We start from the raw sequence: 17,434 nt of genomic DNA, 5'->3' as shown, positions 1-17,434 counted from the left end.
GGCCCTCCGCCCCCGCCGCTGGCTTCATCCCGGTGCTCTCGGATGGGGTGCTGCAGCTGAGCCGGCGCTGCGGCAGGATGGTGCCCTTCGTCCAGAGACGGGATGGCCGGCAGCCTCTTCTGCTCTTCCAGCATTACAAGCGATGGGACCCCGTTGCACGCCGGGCGGTGGGGCTTCTCCACCTCCAGCAGCTGAGCAGCACCCGGCTTTGCCATGCCAACGCTGCGATGGGGCATGAAGGCTCCCAAAGACGGCCGGCAGGACCGTGGCGAAACATCCACGTCCCAAGGCTTTGGGGGACTGTAGCCAGGGGTCCCCCCCCGGGCCAAGTCCTTCCCGCATGTCCCAGCGGAGAGGAAAAGCCCTGCCACAGCCCGAGTGACAAACGCAGGTGGGATTGCTCCTGTGCAGTCCCTGCCGCGGGTCAGCATCTCCAGTGTGGGAGCTGCGGGGCCTCCTGGCACTTCATTAACCTTGAAACCCTCTCTGGCTCACATGTCACACGTCAGCCGGTGACAACAACAAGCTGCTATTCCAGATTAGAGAGAGAGGGACAGAGAAAGTCAGAGACAACAGGGTTGGGGGGCGGCTAACTTACCTATTACAGCCAAAAGTGGGCATAGGGTTATTTTTAACCCAGAGTGGGATGTATTTATTGTTTCAGCCCAGGGCAAGCGAGGGACTGCCTCCGAGACACCTCTCGCAGCAACATCGGTGGCTGTGTGAAGCCATGGTGAGTACCGAGAGCCCAAAGCTCCAGCGGGAAAAGGCAAAATCTGTTAGCTTTTTCACCAGGATAGCTTTAACGGGCAGGGAGCGATGGAGGCGCCAGGGGTGTAACGGCCAAGGATGCCTTCTGCCCCAAAAAGGGGGAGAGCAAGCTGGGGAGCATCTGGCTGCATCAAAAGCATCCCCCGGGGAACAAAGAGGTGTCTCCCATGCTAGCAGAGCTTTCTAACAGGGGCAGACCGCTTTGGGGTCCAAATGCCATCTTTCTGCTTTCCCTTCCTCCATGAAGAGAGAGGAAAGGCCGTTACGTCCCCCAAAACCCTCCCGCTCTGCCTCCTCCCAACAGACCATCCTGATCGGCCGGAGAGCGCTTCTGGACCGAGGGACAGGGGGCAGGGTGGGAAGGTGGGCGGCTGTGTCCTCTGCTCCTGTTCAAAAGACACATCAAGCCATTTCTGGTTGTTTCAAGCCTCAGTACAGGAGGAGGCCGATTTTTTTGATAAGCAAACATTTTAATAAGCGCTGTGTTCTTGGTGAGAGGCACAGAAAGGTGAGGAAGCACCTAACAGCTACAGCCTTTGCGTGCAATTTGAGCAGTGCTCCCAAACCTGGGGTTCCACCAGGGAAGATCTCACCCCAGTGCCAATCCTTTTACCTGCTGCAGCCTCTGGTGGGGAAATGATTTCCCAAATCATCTTTCCTCGGATCTATTTGCCTAGATTCATCACAAAAGCAAAGATGCAGCTGTAATTTAAGCAGGAATCTTAATGTCCCTCAGTACCTTTGAGGGTTGCACGTGCCCAGAGATCCTGATCAATGCATGGGAAAGCCACCAAGCACCCAAGTGCAGTGGTGACACCAACCCAGAGCTACCGTGAAGGACTCACAACTAAGAATAGGGTAGTTTCATGCTTTTATTCCACACCATAAAAAGCCAGTGAATTAGTGATACATACTTGAACCCCTGCAGGCACCCAAGAAAGCCAAGAAGAGGATTGAAGGTGCTAATTCCAACGTCTTCTCCATGTTCGAGCAGGCCCAGATCCAGGAATTCAAAGAGGTAGGTGGGTTCGATAGAAATGACCGAGGGTCCTTGATGCGATGTGACCTTCAGCTCCTTCCTCGGCGCTTTCAGATCGGTGACAGCTGGTTTGCAACAAGAGGCAGCATGCCCGGTTTTAAGTGGTTTTATTTTAAAAGTGCGGATAAGAACTCGGTGACATTGTTAAATACGGCATCGCCTCAAAGCTTCCTAGGAGCCCGCACCCCACAGAGGAGCTGGCAGCATCCAGGAGAGCAGGAGCACATCTCCCAGCGAGCTCCTACCTGCCGTGCTAGGAGCTTTTCATGACTTACCCCCTGCATGGCTGGCACATGGTCCTGTGTAGATCCCAGTTACAGGGATAACTGGTCCCAGCCTGGGGAGCTGGCGGCTCAGACTGTCCTCCCCAGTTGATCTCATCCCCATGCGAGAGGGCTTTGTCCAAGGCAGAGGGTCTGTAGGGTATTAGGGTTTGGGCTGCCATAGGAAGTCGTCACCCTACGCTGCCCAAGGGCGTAGGAGCCAGGATTGCCGCTGGATTAAGTTGTTGCTCCTTCGCTGGGTGAGGACCCCCAAAGCCCTACCCTGGGCAGGGCTCAAGGTGCCCCCGTCCCATCCAAGTTGAAGGGAGGAGGAGGAAGAGGGTAGTAAAGCCTTTGCAAAGGCGAACCGCGCTCCCTGAGCTCCCTGCTCTCCTCCTGTGCTTCCAGGCATTCACCATCATGGATCAGAACCGGGATGGCTTTATCGACAAGGCGGATCTGAGAGACACTTTCGCTGCACTTGGTGAGCCCCCTTTTAGGACCCTCCCCTCCCCAACAGTTTTGATGACATTAGACCTATTAAATGAGAAAACAGCTGGGAGCCTCCATTTAACCAAGCCCCAGTGGCTAACTGGATCTCCTGTTTTGCCAAAAACCTCCTGATCTGAAGCCGCTTCTGCTGGCTGGTGAGCTCCCACGCAGGGTGACTCAGAGCAGCTCCTGCCACAGCGGGTGGTTAATCCAGTAGGTTCTAGAGAAGAGCCAGCTCCTGGGTCATACACAGCCAAATGCTCCGTCTTCTCACGTGCTAAGAAGCACCTGGCTCTGCCCATCCCACCGCACCCCTGGGTGTATGGGCATTAGGGGGATTTACAGGATTTGTGGGAAGCTGTGAAGTTGTGATCTTGGTTCTCTCATGACGGAGGCCAGCACAAATCAGTGATGTGGCCGAGAAATCCCAAAGACAACCCAGCCTCAGGCAAAAGGACGTAGGCATTCAGTCCTGTTCATTTCTGACACTGGGGGCCAGGGGGAACCACAGCGCTTGTGGTTTTGCCCCAAAACATCTTCCAAGGAGGGCTGAAGCAGGCTGATCCACGGGGCAGTGTGGCAACGGAAGGAAGCAGCACAGCTCAGTCCTTTGCAGCCCTCTCTTCTGTGATCCTGGAGCCTGAGAAACTAGAGCTGGAGATGTCCAGCCCACCCGTTCTCTGCTAGCACGTGATTCTCCCTTCCTCACTTCTGCCACTGCCGTTCCTTGTTGGAGGTGGCTCCCCAGGTCTGTGCCACTTCCCTCAGGTAGAGAAAAACCTCCAGTGAAAGGTTCCAAAAGTCCATCTTTTAGCCCTCGGCACATAAAGCAGAGCCCAGAGGTCTGCACACATTTGCAGCCAGACATGGACACGTGATTCACCAAATGCTGCTCTCCCCTAGGGCGCCTGAACGTGAAAAACGAGGAGATCGATGAGATGATAAAGGAGGCACCCGGCCCAATCAACTTCACCGTGTTCCTCACCATGTTTGGAGAGAAACTCAAGGGTGAGAGGGCACCCGGGGAGCTGGGGAGGGGGTGTTGGTGGTCACCCACACCATCACCAATATCCTGTCCCACCTGCGGAAGCCACCCAACTCCCAGGGCCTCTGTCACCCTTCCAGGTGAGACCCATCAGAGGTTCCTTGGAGGCCTCGGATGGGAGCTGCTAAAGGAAAGGCAGGTGGCACAGGCTGCCATACTGTGGCTTGCAGAGCCTGGGCAGGGGGTCAGAGCAAAGACACCTCCCATACCATGGCCAAGAGGTGACACTTGGGGCAACCACAGGATACTTGTGAAATGATCTCCCTTGCCCATCCCTCCCACATCCCTTAGTGCCACCTTCTCCCAGTGGCATCACAGGGACCCCCCACAAAGATAGAGGTTTCGGTGGGACCATCACTGGCAACAGCTTCTCTCCCCAAGAGCTCCAGTCCTCATCCTCCAAATCCTGGACCTGGAGACTGTCCTTGCCTCCCCATCCTGAGACACTGCAGATAGGACAAACTCAGTGTCATGTACCCCAAGCAACTGTCCCCAGGGAGGTCCCTGTGCCCCCAAACTCATGCTGGCCTGAAATACCAACAGTCCCAAAGGCAGGGCTGGGGCTGCCCATCCAGAGACCTGGATCTTAACCTGTGTCTCCCCAACCTGTTGGGGGGTATGAGCAGCTCTCCGTGCCTCAGTTTCCCCAGACATTTAAAAAAACCAACAGGCTGTGATGCTGCTGTCCCCATAAATGGAGGGACAGGAGATCTTGCAGCCTCTCTGAGCCTGCTGACACCAACAGTGGCACCAGCGGCCACCCTGGCAAGGGCACTGGCTATGGTGTGACTTTGAGCCAACGACCCCATCCAGCTGCACCCTGTATCACTTGCGCAACCCAAGGCATGCAGCCTCCCCACAGATCTCCAGGAGGCTACACGGCCCCAAGGGCCTGTGCCTGGAGCTCTATAAATACACCCGAAAGATTAGATAGACGCTGGACGCCAGGGCGGTGGCGACACAGTCTGCTTTGTGGGCACACCACAACCCTCCATCTGCTCCTCTACATGCCATCACCCGCGTCTGAGGGGCCAGCTGCGGGGTTGGTGTTCTCATGGGATCCCCGCTTCCCAGCGCACCCCTCATCTTCTCCCCAAAGGCTGGTGGAAACAGGAGGCTGCAGCTGGCTTCCTCCTCTCCCACCTCCAATGGCCGTGGCTGTGTCATCTGCAGGTGCTGACCCAGAGGAGACAATCCTGAATGCATTCAAGGTGTTCGATCCAGAAGGAAAAGGCCTGAAATCCGCTTAGTGAGTGCAGGGGTGCCTGGGAGGGTTGGCCAGGTGTCCCTCACCGAGGCTCCCCTGGTGCTTACCACGCTCTCTTGTTTGCAGCATCAAAGAAATGCTGATGACGCAGGGCGAGAGGTTTTCCCAGGAAGAGGTACGAGCTCCTTCCCACCCTCTGCCAACCTCCCGTTGCCCTCCATCCCGACAGACCCCCAGCCCTCCTCCCAGCCCCAGCCACAAATCCCCTTCTGTGCCACCTTTTCACCCTGGCTCTTTCCCGGCAGATCGATCAGATGTTCGCAGCCTTCCCCCCCGACATGTCTGGCAACCTGGATTACAAAAACCTTGTGCATGTCATTACGCACGGCGAAGAGAAAGACTAACCCACGCTCGGCGCTGGGGCTGGCACCACGAGATGGCCTCTCCCTAGGTTTGACGGAGGGGTCCCTTTGCCTCTCCCCCTGGTCAACACGTGAACGGCCTCCACATTAAACTGCCTTTTGGCGAGAGGAAATGCAGCCGCTGGTGTGAGTGGTGCTTGGGCTTGCGTGGTGTGTCAGCACAGTGCATCTGTTCCCAGCGGGAGCCCCCGGCCCCATCCCAGACCCCACTGCCCGCAGCCTCCTGGCCCCACTGCACATCACTCTCCATGCTCTCGGGTCCCTCTGCCCTGCCATTTCCCAGCCTGGCCCAGCTCCCAGCCCCAAAAAGGCCATTTTGCACTGGGCTGTGGCTAACAGCCGTTTGGTCCCACCAGCCCAGGACCAGGAGTAAGCTCAGCTTTTAGGCAGCAGAGAGCTGCCTGCTTCTCCCAGCTTAGCAGGGAAACTCAGCAAGCGTGTTCATCCCTGCTGTGTCCCCCCATACCCTCCCCGGGCCCCCTGGAGCAGGCATAGCGCAGGACTGGGACGATGGTCCCCATCTCCTCCCTTGCAGCCACGCGATGCCCGGCTACGGGAAGCACGTTGGGTTGCACAATGGGGGACGGCATCCCGCCGGACAGCAGCTGTTCCCACCCCCGGCCACGGCTGCTGTCAGCAGTGGGCGAAGCCATGCCAAAATATCACCCAGCAAGCTTCTTGAAGCCTGCAGAAGGTGTTGGGCTCCTTCCAGAGGGGAAGGGAGCTGGAACGACAGCCAGGGCGAAAAAGCAGAGGGGGAACTCAAAAGTCAAACTGTTTATTTAACTTGTTCCCGCCGGGCTCTCACACCTTGACGCCATTCTTCCCCTTCTTGCCCATGCCGGCAGCGTTGCCCCGCTCCTTCTCCCGGCTCTGGAGAATCAGCTGGCGCAGCTGACTGTGGTCCAGCGGCTCCTCCACTGCTCAAGAAAATGGCGGCCCCGTCAGGCGGGCCTTATATACCCGGTGGGGTGGGGCAGGCTGGTTGGGATTGGCTGGGGAGGATAGCTGAGAGCAGGGGATTGGCTGGGCGGCCAGCAGGGTATTACTGATTGGCTGGCGGTGTTGCTGCCACCCCCTTCCTCCCGCCTCACACACTCACAGGCGTCGATGGCGTCGGTGGTGCCGTCCGGGGCTGGGGGCGCTGGGCAGAGCCGGGCCCGCTCCATCAGCCGGAGGAGCCCGATGCCGTCCAGCAGTGGGTTGGCAAAGGGCTGGGCCGGATGCGAGCCATCAGATGACATGTAGCGCAGGATGGACTCCATCAACAGGAGTTCGTTGGTCTTCTTCTCCACGAGAGCTGGGTGGGAGAGAGCACTGACCCACGGGACTCCTGCACCGGGCCCTGCCCAAATCCACCCCCGGATGTTTGCTGAGCAGGGGATCCATTGATTTCCCTGAGGCAATGCCATCAGGAAGCCTGTCTCCCCAAGGACAAGGGCCCACACCCAGAGCCAAAATGAGGGCTTAGGGGTCAACTGGGATGTTTATACAGCCAGGTTAGCTCCTGAATTTGCAGGGAATTTGGCACCCCAAATTCATGTTAGGGACAGCCATGCATGACAGGGCAGGGAGAAAAAACACCTCAATTAAAACACAACGTAAGCGGGTGGTGGACACAGAAGGTCTGGGGCATGTGGCGGGGGAAGATGGGCAGCCCTGACCCACCAAAAAACTGCATCAGGTTCAGATCCGTGATCTGCCCATTTTCTCCGAGCTGTTTCATTATGTTCGTAGCATCGCAATTGATCTCTTTGAACAGGGCCTCCATTCCAGATTTGAGCTGGCCCAGGAGTTTGCTGTTCTCTTTGCATCTGTCTTCATACCAGTTGGCTTCCTCAGTGGTTTCCGTTAGTTTTTCCTATCAGCAAAGGTTTTGCTAGATGTCACATCAGCCCCCAGCTCTCCCTCCCACCCCAGTGCTGGCCATTTCCAGTCTGGACACTGACAATATCCCAGGAAAGGTTGTGGGATGCTCCCATCCCTGCAGGGGAAAGGCTCTGTGAAGCAGATCCCAAGCTCCCCATGCCGCAGACGAGGACCCAGGTGCTGCGGGACCAGGGCTAGCAGGAGCCCTGCAGTCACCCTCTCACCACACACTGGGAGAAAGGGCTGTCAAAGCCAATGCAGGGCGCTTTTCTGCCCATGTCTCTCCAGCTGGTGGCCAGAGCAGCGTTGACAGGACCAGACTCCTTAGGACACATGCCAGGACAGACAGCGGTCTGCTGCCCTTGCAGAGGGAAATCCTGACCGCCATACCTCCAGCTCCCGCAGGACATGAAGGCTGCTGCTCTCTGCATACTCCTGGTTTGTCATGAGGGACGTAATTTCATCCTGCATAAACACAAGAACATGGAGAGGGTACTGGTTGAATGCCCACTAGACATGTCTAACAGAGGCTGGGGACCATCCCTCCGCCCTGGGAGCAGGGACATGTCACTTGACCCCTCTGGTGACCACTGTCCCCAAGCCAGAAGGGTAGGTGATGACCCCACAGCACTTCTCACTCAAGCCAGTCCCCCACGCTGAGGCAGCTCTTGGCCGTCCTGGATACTGCAGTATTTTTGCTGGGTACACGGTGGCAGCATTGAGACACTTTTAGCTCTGAGAACACAGCGTTTTTCTATTGGAGTTATATTTTTGCATCCCACCTCTGTGGCAGGCTGTGAGCCAGGCTCTAGTGTGGACAGTGATGCTGGACACATGGGAGAGGAAAAACCCACCCCCAGCCCAAAAGCACCAGCTGGGAACGGGGAGAGCCTGGAACAGACCTGGAGGTCCTTGATCCTCTGCTGCATCTTCTCCATCTCGTTGTTCAGCTCGGTGGCATAGCTGAAGCAGGCAAAGTTCTTCTCCTCCTTTTCGATGAAGCCATTCAGCAGCCGGTCGATGTCCCCGTCCTCTGCCAGCTCCAGGAGGCGCTTGTAAGCCACCTCCCGGCTCTCAAAGCTCTCCCCTTGGCTCCGCTTGGCCCGCTGGGCTGCCTTCAAGGCTGAGGGTGAGACAGAGAGCCCGGGCTGTGCATGTCTCTGTGGGCTGCCCTTTGCAGAGCCTTCCCCTGCAGGTGCTGTGGGATTTGGCAGGGAGCTTGGGGCAGGGGGGAACAGCACCAGAGGGGCAGAGGATGTCTTTGTTTCACCTAGAAACTGAGCGGGGACCTCACTTGTCCTCATGGGAATGGGGCAAACACAGTTGGATCCCTCCTCGGGAGGATAAAAGGAGCCATGGTTGCACATAGGGGAAGCTCCCTGCCTCCCTGTCCCTCCCTCTTCCCCAAGGGCACCCCAAGACCCGTGGGTTTTGGTGGCCTTACTTGATTATCACTGTTCATCCTTTTCTTCTGTAGGGCAAAGGGTGGGTGAAGGAGCCTGCAGGCAGGGGAGAGGCCCTGCCTTTGGGGTGCAGTGCTATAAGCAGCCCCCTTGCCAACCCTGCAGACTCCTGGTTTGCGGTCCCAGTTGCACCTGGTTCCTCTCATCTGATACCTTTTTTCTTTTTGGCCTGTTCCTCCAATTCAGAGCGATCCGTAAATTTGGTGAGCGTAAAGGCTTTCAGTTTGGTCTCCTGGTCAAGGACACGCTCCCGCTCCTGCAGCTCGACGTTGTACTGGACAGTGTCTTTGCTGTGCCTTTCGTTCATGGCTGAAATCCTTGCCAAAGCCTCCGTCCTGCACACAGAAAGCAGCAGGTTACACCACACGTAGGTACAAGGATTTGTATTCCTGGCCATTCCCATGCATCTCTGTGCCTGACCTAGCAAAGCCCCCACGATGCTGTGCACGTTGCCCGGCTCTTTTCCAGATGCAGCTCTGTTAGTCCAAGGCCAGCAGCATGCTAACATAGCTCTTGGGCGGGGGGTGTGTGTTTTTTTTACTCGGACACAGCACCCAACCGTGGCAGCCAGGCTTACTTTGACCAGAGCTGGCTGGCCTCTGCTCCAGGTCTGCTGCATCCCCCCCATGCAGGCTCTGGTGGGACTCAGAGGAAAGAGGTTGATCCATGGGGTAATTCACCCCATCCCAAGAAACATCTGGGATAGGTGGAGCAAATCACCCTGGAGGTATCAGTCTCCCTGCACTGACCAGGCACCTAAGCCTTAGCACCCAGCTCTAGGCAAGAGAGGTGAATCTTCTCTCTGAAGTTGCAGTCAGACTCTTTACATCGATAGTCATCACTGGCGTTGCCCGTTGGTGCCGAGTTGGCCACAGAGGGTTTGCAAGGCCACGTACCGCTGCTCGTAGGCTTGTGTGGATTGCTCAACGGCAGTGTTCATTCTTCTCTTCTGCTGATCCAGTTTCTTATGTAGCTTCAAGTAGAAATTGTCCAAAATGGCTTTCTGGATTCGCAGGTTTTCAATCTCTTCTCGAAGCTTGTTATTCCTGGTCAGGATGGTATCGAAATGGACAGTGACCTGGGGAGAGGGAAGCAAAAGGTTTGAAGGTGGTGCAGGACTGGGGGGCTCAGGTCTCTGCTGAAAGACCTTGACCAGGGCTGGGACAAACGCAGCCCAAGAGATTTTACGTTGGCCCTGCACTATCCTCCTCCCCAAGACAGGGGAGGCAACAGTAGGCCAAGCCGATGACAGCGGAGAGCTGGAGCTGGCATTGTCGAAGGCAAGGTGGCTTCAGGCAGCTCGGTTTTATCAGTAAACAGGTGCAGACCTTCAGGCTTCCTGGCATGGCACAAGTGCGGCATTTGGGTCACCAAGCTTGAAGGAGCCTTTGAGATATTCTGGGAGCAATCAGGCCGGGGGAACAAGCCAGGTCCTTTATGCAGCTTGTGCCAACCAAAGGCATTTGTACCATTGCCCTTTGCCCTGACCTTTTGGTTTTTGCACATTTTGTACACAGGCCTCGGTGCAGGCCCGCACAGGGTCTCCAAAGGTCTGCAAAATGTTTGCTTACATTGTTTAGACGCATCTCCAGTGTCTCAATCTGCTTCTGCAGCCGTTTGCTACTGTTCGCTTGCTTCACCTTGACTGCTATCTGGTTTTGCCTCACAATCTTTTTTTCCAGCTCTAGTATCTGCAGACACAGAGAAAAAGAAAAAAAAAAAAAAAAGTTTAATCTCCACCCCTACGGTCTGGACTCTTGTCAGGACACTTAGCCAAAGAAAATACCCTCTGTTGACCTGAACTACAGCAACCATGTCATTAATGAGCTCACAGTTATAGAAGCAGCTTTAATCTCAAAGGATCCCATCCTGCACACACAGAAACATAAACTGTAACTAGGAATGGGTTTATTTTCATGTCACGAAGGAGATGCAGCTGCCTCTGGAGGGAAATTCAGCAGGTGTTGAACAAGGCACAGCAGCACTCTGCTTAGAGTGGAAGAGGCAAGGAGGATGGTTTTTTGGTAGTGGTATTGTGCTGGCCGGACAGGGATCTGTGCAGTCCTCCCTGGAAATGAGTGGAGGAAAACTTTTGCCAGATGTGGGGAGCTGCCAGAGGAAATAAATCCATGAGAAGAATGAAGTAGTTGGAGAACAACGAAGCTGGGGGCAGGTGGGGGAGCCATGAGTCAGACGAGAGATCCCTGACTGAAAGCTAACCCTGTTGTGGAAAGCTCTGCAGCACCTCTAGCAACTGTAATCTACTCGAGCATGTTCCCTGACTTCTGTCATGGATGGGTTGTTCAGAGCAGAAAGCTGTCACTTCCGTAGCGCTGGGTTTCCCTTGGCCTCCCACCCCACCGTTGACCAATCCAACCTGGCTGTCCTCAGGAGAACTGATGGGACATCCCTCAGATATTGCTGGTCCTCTATTTGCCATGTCTCAGGCAGCACAACTAAGTGTTCCATTTTTGCCTCTTTTTCAGGAGAAAAAAAAAAGACAAGGTAAAAGCAGAGGGATGTTGTGTGACCCCAGGCAGGTGTGTGTCATTAAGGAGACCAGTGGGACAACAAGGTTGAGAGTCAGACCTTACTTTTCTAGCCAGTGCTGCCAACTTGAATGGGAGCCTGGCTCTATCCTTTCATCATTGTCATGTGTCTTTTGCCAGGAGGGACGTAGCATTATATTCCAAGTCCTGAGTTAAATGCATTTTGCAGCAAGGAGTTTCAGCCATAGGACTCATTCTGCTCTGCTCTAGCATGCTCAGCCAGGGAATGGTCCAGATTGTCTTACCTGGTTGTCCAGGTCAGCTAACAGCGCTTTTCTGTCTCTAATCAGAGAATCATACTGATATTTGGTCTGCAAAAGGCATTGGACCTCCATACAATTTCTGTCATCCAGAATTGCATTTCTCAGGGACGTGATCTGGCTCAGCGTTAATGACACCTCTTCATGTTCTTGAGTCAGCGACTCTATTTCTTTTCTGTAAAAATGGAACAACAAATGACGTTTAGCGCATCCCACCTGCAGTGCCGGAGCAGGTCCTTACCCCTCCCCATCTCAGCACCAGGGTCCCCAGATCTCAGCATGGAGGAACTTTCCCAGCACAATGCAGCCGAGCGAAGCTGCACTCACTCCTGAGCCTGCATTTGCTGCCTCACGTTGGCACCGTAAGATTTCCTCTTCTCCGCTGCTATCTGAAACTGTTTCTGCAGTCTCCTGATCTCATCTTCAGCCAGCTTTTCTTTCTCCTTCACAGGTAAGTCCGAAAGCTTCTGCCTCAAAGAGGGCCCTCCCCGCTGCCACAGAGAGGGAGAGTTTGGTCACTTGAGCAAACACAACCAGCAGTGGTAGGTAGACAGCGGAGCTGGACACAGGTGAGTGGGTTAATGGCATCACCACCTCCAGCTGTTTGTCACCACCTTCAGCTCTTTGCTGCCACCTAAGATATTCATTACCACCCAAAACACTGAGCCACGCAAACCAATTCCATGAGCACTTCTGATCCACTTCAGAGCAAAGTCCACCCGGTGCTCTGCTCTTGGGTAACCCACCCCCATGCTACCACCGCTCCCCAGGGCAAGGAGGTGGTAACAGCAACCAAAAGCAGTGCCTGTTGGCCACAGCAGCTAAGCCGCAGCCAGCACCTTGGTTCCAGGACAGGGTGCAGACCTCCAGCAGTGGGGCGGGCAGATGACGGCAGTTTGTCACCTCTTTCATCATCCAGCATGACTGCGAGGACCACGAGAGTCAGAACAAAACCCACCCGTGCTGGGGACATGAATGAACCCAGCTGAGTTTGCCCAGGAGCAGAGCAGGAGTGCTCACATCCCCGGCTGTGGGGAAGGTGACTTCTAGCTGAGAAAATGCCTAACAGGTAAGTCCTAAAGCTGTGGCAGTTAGATCCACCTCTTCCTGTGTCCTCAGCTCACCCATATTCCCCAACCCTGCCCCCCCAACACCCAAATCTCAGGCCATGGCCTCATCACCGGCACAAGAGGGCAGGCAGAATCAGCCCCACAGCAACCCAACACCTTGCTGGCAAAAGAAAGCCTGGCTCCCCACCGCCGGTCCGGCTCACCGCACCGCAGTATTTATTTCTGCAGGTGAGATCCCCATGGCAGATCCTCCGTAGCACCTGAGAAGTACTTCAGCTTTGGATTGTGCTTCAGTTTTTACCTTTGAGCGCCTCATTTCTTCCAGCTAACTCCGCTGGTTGTTCCGCAGACACCTTGGGAAGGGGACGAGGAAGCGTCCGCGGGGCCAGGCCTGCTTTCCAAGGGGAGAAATGAAACGCGGGTAAGGGGGTGGTTGTGTCCCCCTGCCCGTCCCTCAGCACCCGCTCGCGTGTTTGGCACATGAGGAAACCATCACAGATGGCTGCGTGATGAATAAAAGGAGAGCATTTGTAGTGATGTCATTGCGAAACATGCTCCCCTTACGGAGTTTATAAGTAGGGGAAGAACAGATGGTTTGAGCTATTCCACCCCGTTCAGTACCTGGGTTTCCATAGAAATCCCGGCGAGGCCAGGCCCCCCCGTGCCGGCGGGCAGAGCCCCTGGGGAATGCAAGCTGGGGACATTGCCTGGTTTCAGCTCCCATCCCGCTGCAGCCAGGGAGGGCACTGGGGCCGACCCTGCAGCCCTCACCCCCAAAGCTGGTCCTCCCCCAGCCCCGCTCCAGCTCCCCCGTCCCCCCAAGCACTGCTCACCCCACCGCAGGGGGCTGCGGTTCCTCTCCAGCCAGGGGATGGGACCACAGCGGCAGTCGGGTATTCCCGAAGAACAGTCCTTATTTCCAGTGGGAAGTGCAGGAGCGGCGAAAATCCGGCAGGGAGCCAGTCCTGGTCCTGTCTTGCCCCAGGCTCTGTAGGACAGGCACTGGCCTGGTTGCCACGACAGCGTCAACACACCGGGAGTGTGGACGGGTTCTCCATGGGGACCGTCACCAAGGAGGATGGAGCAGGGGTTGGCTGGGGCACCCCCACCCACTCCATGGGGAGGGCTAGGAGCCCCCACTACATGAACCAAAAGGGTTTCCATGCCCCAAAACCAGCCCTGAAGTGCATGCTCTGATATCTCCCTGGCCACGTGTCCACAACAGGCAGAAACACTCATTTTACTTGTTCCTACTTCTCTTTGGAGTGTTTGAATCGTCCCATAACCTGAGACTCTGAAGCCTTTTGCTCCAACCGGAGAGCGGCACCCTGTGCCTGACCATCCCCAGCAGCGCTTCGGAGACATGGAGCTGCCGTCCCCCCCTCTTCCTTGCCGGCCTGGCAGCTGGCTCCCTGCTTTTGCTGTGGAGAGGCAGCAATCACCACATCACTGCCATTGCCCTCAGCATTCAGACACCCTCAAGGTGCCCACCACCGGGAGAGCGGCAATTGTTGGCACTGCCAACCTGGGGAAGGTCCCTGGGGACAGAGAATGTTTAGGCATCCGATATAGGGGACAAATAGAGGATTCACACCAGCTTCTCTCTTTTCCATGCAGAGAAGCACACGGGAGCAGTGGGCTGAGTCACAAGAACCATGATAATCCCTTCCCCATAAGCTGGAGCGCCTGGCCGGCTCCTTCCCAGGGACTCGGCAAGCCCTGAGATCCCAAGAGGGCAGAAGCACGAGACAGCGCTGGAGGCTGCAGCAGGACTATGTTTTGTAGCCCTGATGTTGCTTTACTGAGCTCTGGGATGAAGGGGAATAGAGAGCTGCTGAAGGTGAGCAAAGGGCATCCACGTCCCAGTTTGCAGGGCTGCGGCGAGTTCAAGGCGACGAGCAAAATCCCCAACGAGCGCATCGCTCTTGAGGCAGCACCTCCCCGTTATCCTGGAGACTTTGATGAGCTAACAAGCCAGCCATCAAGTTCCAGGCTAATTCACAGCCAGATAGGCTCTGAGGATGCATTTAATTGGAAATCATTTTCATGGCAGAAAGCAGAATGTGGCACTAGATAAGAAAAATCACAACCAAGGGCAGAGCGATGCTGGGAAGGCACCAGAGCCTGAGGGTTCCGGCGGGGCCACGGGAAGCTCCCAGAGCTTTTCATGCCGTTCCTGCATGATCGACAGCTCCGTGGGATAATAACGACAACCTCTCCAGGGATGAGATTGTCACTCTGTCTCGGTGGCCCTGGCTGTGTCATACTGCAGATCCCTTCTCTCCAGTTCGCTTTTCTTCACCCTCAGCAGAAACAGGGCCAAACCTCCAGTTCAGAATAAAGGTAGAGCTGCAGGGATGGACATTATTTTTCCAGAAACAATGCCGCTGGGTGGCTCAAAAGCCTGGTTTCCCTCGGCTTGGACTAGTCCAGCCTCAAAATACAGCCCATATTGTCTGTCCTTTTTGTATTCCTTCTCCATGGACCCACTCTCAATTGTTAAGCAAAGAACAAGTCAGTAAATTAAACTATTGAGGAGAGATCTGATTTGGTAGAGTCTGTGTCTGTCACACCCATTGCAGAAGCGTTTATTTTACTAAAGGGGACTGTTTTCATCCAAACAATGCTCAACTGTCAGACTTGCTCTGAGTGAGGGTGACTTCATTGTCTGGGTGGACCTTTAAGCTGTGGCTGAGCAGAACAGTAATCAGAGCAGGACGAGATCATCTGTAACATCTGAATCCAAAGTACCTCCATCTTCTGGGAGAAACAGAAGAAAAGTGACTTTTTATGCAATTTTAATCTTAACCCGTCTTCCCTTATTTAATAGGTACGTTTAGCACTGATTGACATGGAGAAATTATTCCTTCAGCTGCAGATTTGGGGTCTAATTAAAACTACTTGCACTATTTTAAGGGCCAAATTCGGATCTGTGCAAGGAGTGTAAATCCTTCCCGATTTCCGCAATGTTTATTCAGATTTCCCCGTTTCACCAGGTCCAGTTAAATGGTGGCTGCAGGGGATGGTCAGAACTGGGCTGGCTCCGATCTGAGCTCATCTACCTGGGAGCGTCCCATCGACGTCAAAGAAAATCTCTGGGGTAAGCTAGAGAATCAGGCCCATATTTTCATGCAAATGTAATACATTCATGTTACTTAATGCCTATTTATAACAAATCCAGAAGTTAATTCTACTTAACCCGTCTTCAGTGTTTGACACATGAAATCTGTGAGTCAGAGGACTATATATGGAACTGTCAAAACTTTCTTTTTTCCCTCCTCTAAAAGCCTGGATTAAATCATAATCAAATTCCCGTCAGCTCCAGCAGCGGCGCTGGGAGGAGCAGGAAGATGCTGACAACTGCTAAGGCAGCTGGCGATGGGGAAAGATCTTCTCAGCCATCACTCCGATGGCAAAACCTTACAGAAGAGGTCCTGAATTCACACACACGCCAGGTCCATCTTTGCTGAAATGTCATCGCGTGGACCTGGAGTGATACCTTGGCCTCATGGTGTCACCAAGACTTGGCTTGGGAATGGCCTCCCATGAGCACATTGTCTACCCAGGTTTTTACTTCTTTCTTCTGATGAATGATTATCTTCATACGTGCATGAACCATACCAGCCTTCAACGGGCAAGACCAGTTTTTGGTCTTAAAAGCATTGCAAACACATTGAGAGTTGTAGACCTGCCGCCTTTTGCAACTGGCCTCGGTTTTGCTCCCTGTGTCTCTTACAGAAAAGGTTTATTTCAAAATACACTCCATCCAGTCTTCCAATGCCAAGGCATTCGCCCTCTGCAAAATACCACTTCTTCTTGCCTGCCCTTCCTTGGCACGCGCCCTTCCAGGAGAGAAGGCTCTCGTGCCCAGCATCTGAAACAACACTGCAAACTCCTGATGCTATTTTCCTTATTTAACACTTAAAATCTCAACAAAATGAGAGCCAGGTATGCCAGACACTCTACAAGCACGCGGCAGGACACCCTTCTCACACTGAAAATTTGCAGTGTGAAAATAACAAGTGCATACCCATCATTAAAGACAACAAAATAGCACAAAAGTAGCTGGTTTTCACCTCTGGGTATGTTTTTCCTGACAGCCGGTGAGTGCAGCTGCAATGGCCTCTAGATAGCATGATGGGATAGAGACATCTCTGCAGGGGCACATGGTCCAAGTTTTAAGAGTAATTGGTATTAAGTAAGGGGAGAGGAGGCTGTTCACTGCCTCCTCTATTACAGCAAAGCGGAATTACAGCTGTAATTCCTCTTCACTCAAAGAGGAAATTGTCATCATAATTCCCTGCAGATGGGTTTCTTCTGAATTGCTGACACCAAGCGAAATGTGATTTACAGCAGCGAACTGACTCCTTTGTGGCGTTACTTGGTATTTTTTAAAGGGTCATTGTAAGAGCAAGTTCCCCAGGCCTTGACTTTGGAAAAGTAAAACTCTTTTCCACTGCAGGCTCAGCCCCTCTGGTGGAGCCTAATAACATGGATTTGCTTCATCCCTCGGTGTTAACTTAGAGACGCCTTTGACTGCAGCAGGTACGCTGTGCTGAATTACTGCTCAAAGGCTGCCGCTGCGGGTGGGAAAACACAGAAGTGAAATAGCCGAGGACTAAAAGCAAGAAAAGACCTCCAAAAATTTCACTGGCCTTAGGTCAAACCTGGCACATAGCAAGCACTCATACGCCACGGGAAGATTTTAGCTGAAGCAAGAGAGGAGAACGGAGGACTCAAGGACAGAGCCGTCGCAGAAGCTGCTGTCACACGGGGTCTCGCCTGACCGGGAATGCGATTCTCTGTGCGGAGATTTTTTTTTTTTTCCTGTGATTTAGGCAAAGCTGCACAACGTAACACTCTTAGCAGGGCTGCTGATCCCTCAGCAGTTTTGGAGGGACACAGCCATTTTACTGCATAAAACCCAAGCAGGAGGAAGTCTTGCTCAAGGCTGGGATATGCAACGCAATAGCTCCGAAGGTCC

The 17,434-nt window shown here is 54.2% G+C and overlaps 2 protein-coding genes across 2 annotated transcripts; one reads left to right on the top strand and one right to left on the bottom strand.

The window, feature by feature from the left end:
* The first annotated feature begins 518 nt into the window (after nt 1–518).
* Nucleotides 519–5,253, top strand: MYL2 (myosin, light chain 2, regulatory, cardiac, slow). The gene is made up of 7 exons (XM_009880300.1): nt 519–733; nt 1,700–1,789; nt 2,482–2,557; nt 3,469–3,573; nt 4,784–4,859; nt 4,944–4,992; nt 5,123–5,253. Exons 1-7 carry the CDS (start codon nt 647–649, stop codon nt 5,219–5,221), a joined length of 582 nt encoding a protein of 193 aa, XP_009878602.1. The 5' UTR covers nt 519–646; the 3' UTR covers nt 5,222–5,253.
* Nucleotides 5,254–6,043: 790 nt separating this feature from the next.
* On the bottom strand, nt 6,044–12,132 carry CCDC63 (coiled-coil domain containing 63). Its single transcript, XM_009880357.1, has 11 exons — nt 12,127–12,132; nt 11,708–11,871; nt 11,366–11,555; nt 10,143–10,262; nt 9,468–9,649; nt 8,725–8,906; nt 8,011–8,231; nt 7,499–7,573; nt 6,908–7,100; nt 6,342–6,539; nt 6,044–6,159 (listed from the first exon to the last, which is right to left on the bottom strand). Exons 1-11 carry the CDS (start codon nt 12,130–12,132, stop codon nt 6,044–6,046), a joined length of 1,647 nt encoding a protein of 548 aa, XP_009878659.1.
* Nucleotides 12,133–17,434: the final 5,302 nt, after the last annotated feature.

The sequence above is a fragment of the Charadrius vociferus genome, unplaced genomic scaffold (genome assembly GCF_000708025.1).
Source record: "Charadrius vociferus isolate BGI_N301 unplaced genomic scaffold, ASM70802v2 scaffold332, whole genome shotgun sequence".
NCBI classification, from domain to species: domain Eukaryota; kingdom Metazoa; phylum Chordata; class Aves; order Charadriiformes; family Charadriidae; genus Charadrius; species Charadrius vociferus.
The sequence above is the reverse complement of the archived record's forward strand: the minus strand, read 5'-3'. Positions and strand labels throughout refer to the sequence as shown.

Coding starts and splice junctions, on each gene's coding strand:
- CCDC63 (XM_009880357.1), bottom strand. Junction 7,574..8,010: donor AGAGGATCAAGGACCTCCAG/GTCTGTTCCAGG, acceptor GTGTTTATGCAG/GATGAAATTACGTCCCTCAT. Junction 6,160..6,341: donor CACCGACGCCATCGACGCCT/GTGAGTGTGTGA, acceptor TTTCTTGAGCAG/TGGAGGAGCCGCTGGACCAC.
- MYL2 (XM_009880300.1), top strand. CDS start 647: ATGTATTTATTGTTTCAGCCCAGGGCAAGCGAGGGACTGCCTCCGAGA. Junction 734..1,699: donor GGTGGCTGTGTGAAGCCATG/GTGAGTACCGAG, acceptor GAACCCCTGCAG/GCACCCAAGAAAGCCAAGAA. Junction 3,574..4,783: donor GTTTGGAGAGAAACTCAAGG/GTGAGAGGGCAC, acceptor TGTCATCTGCAG/GTGCTGACCCAGAGGAGACA.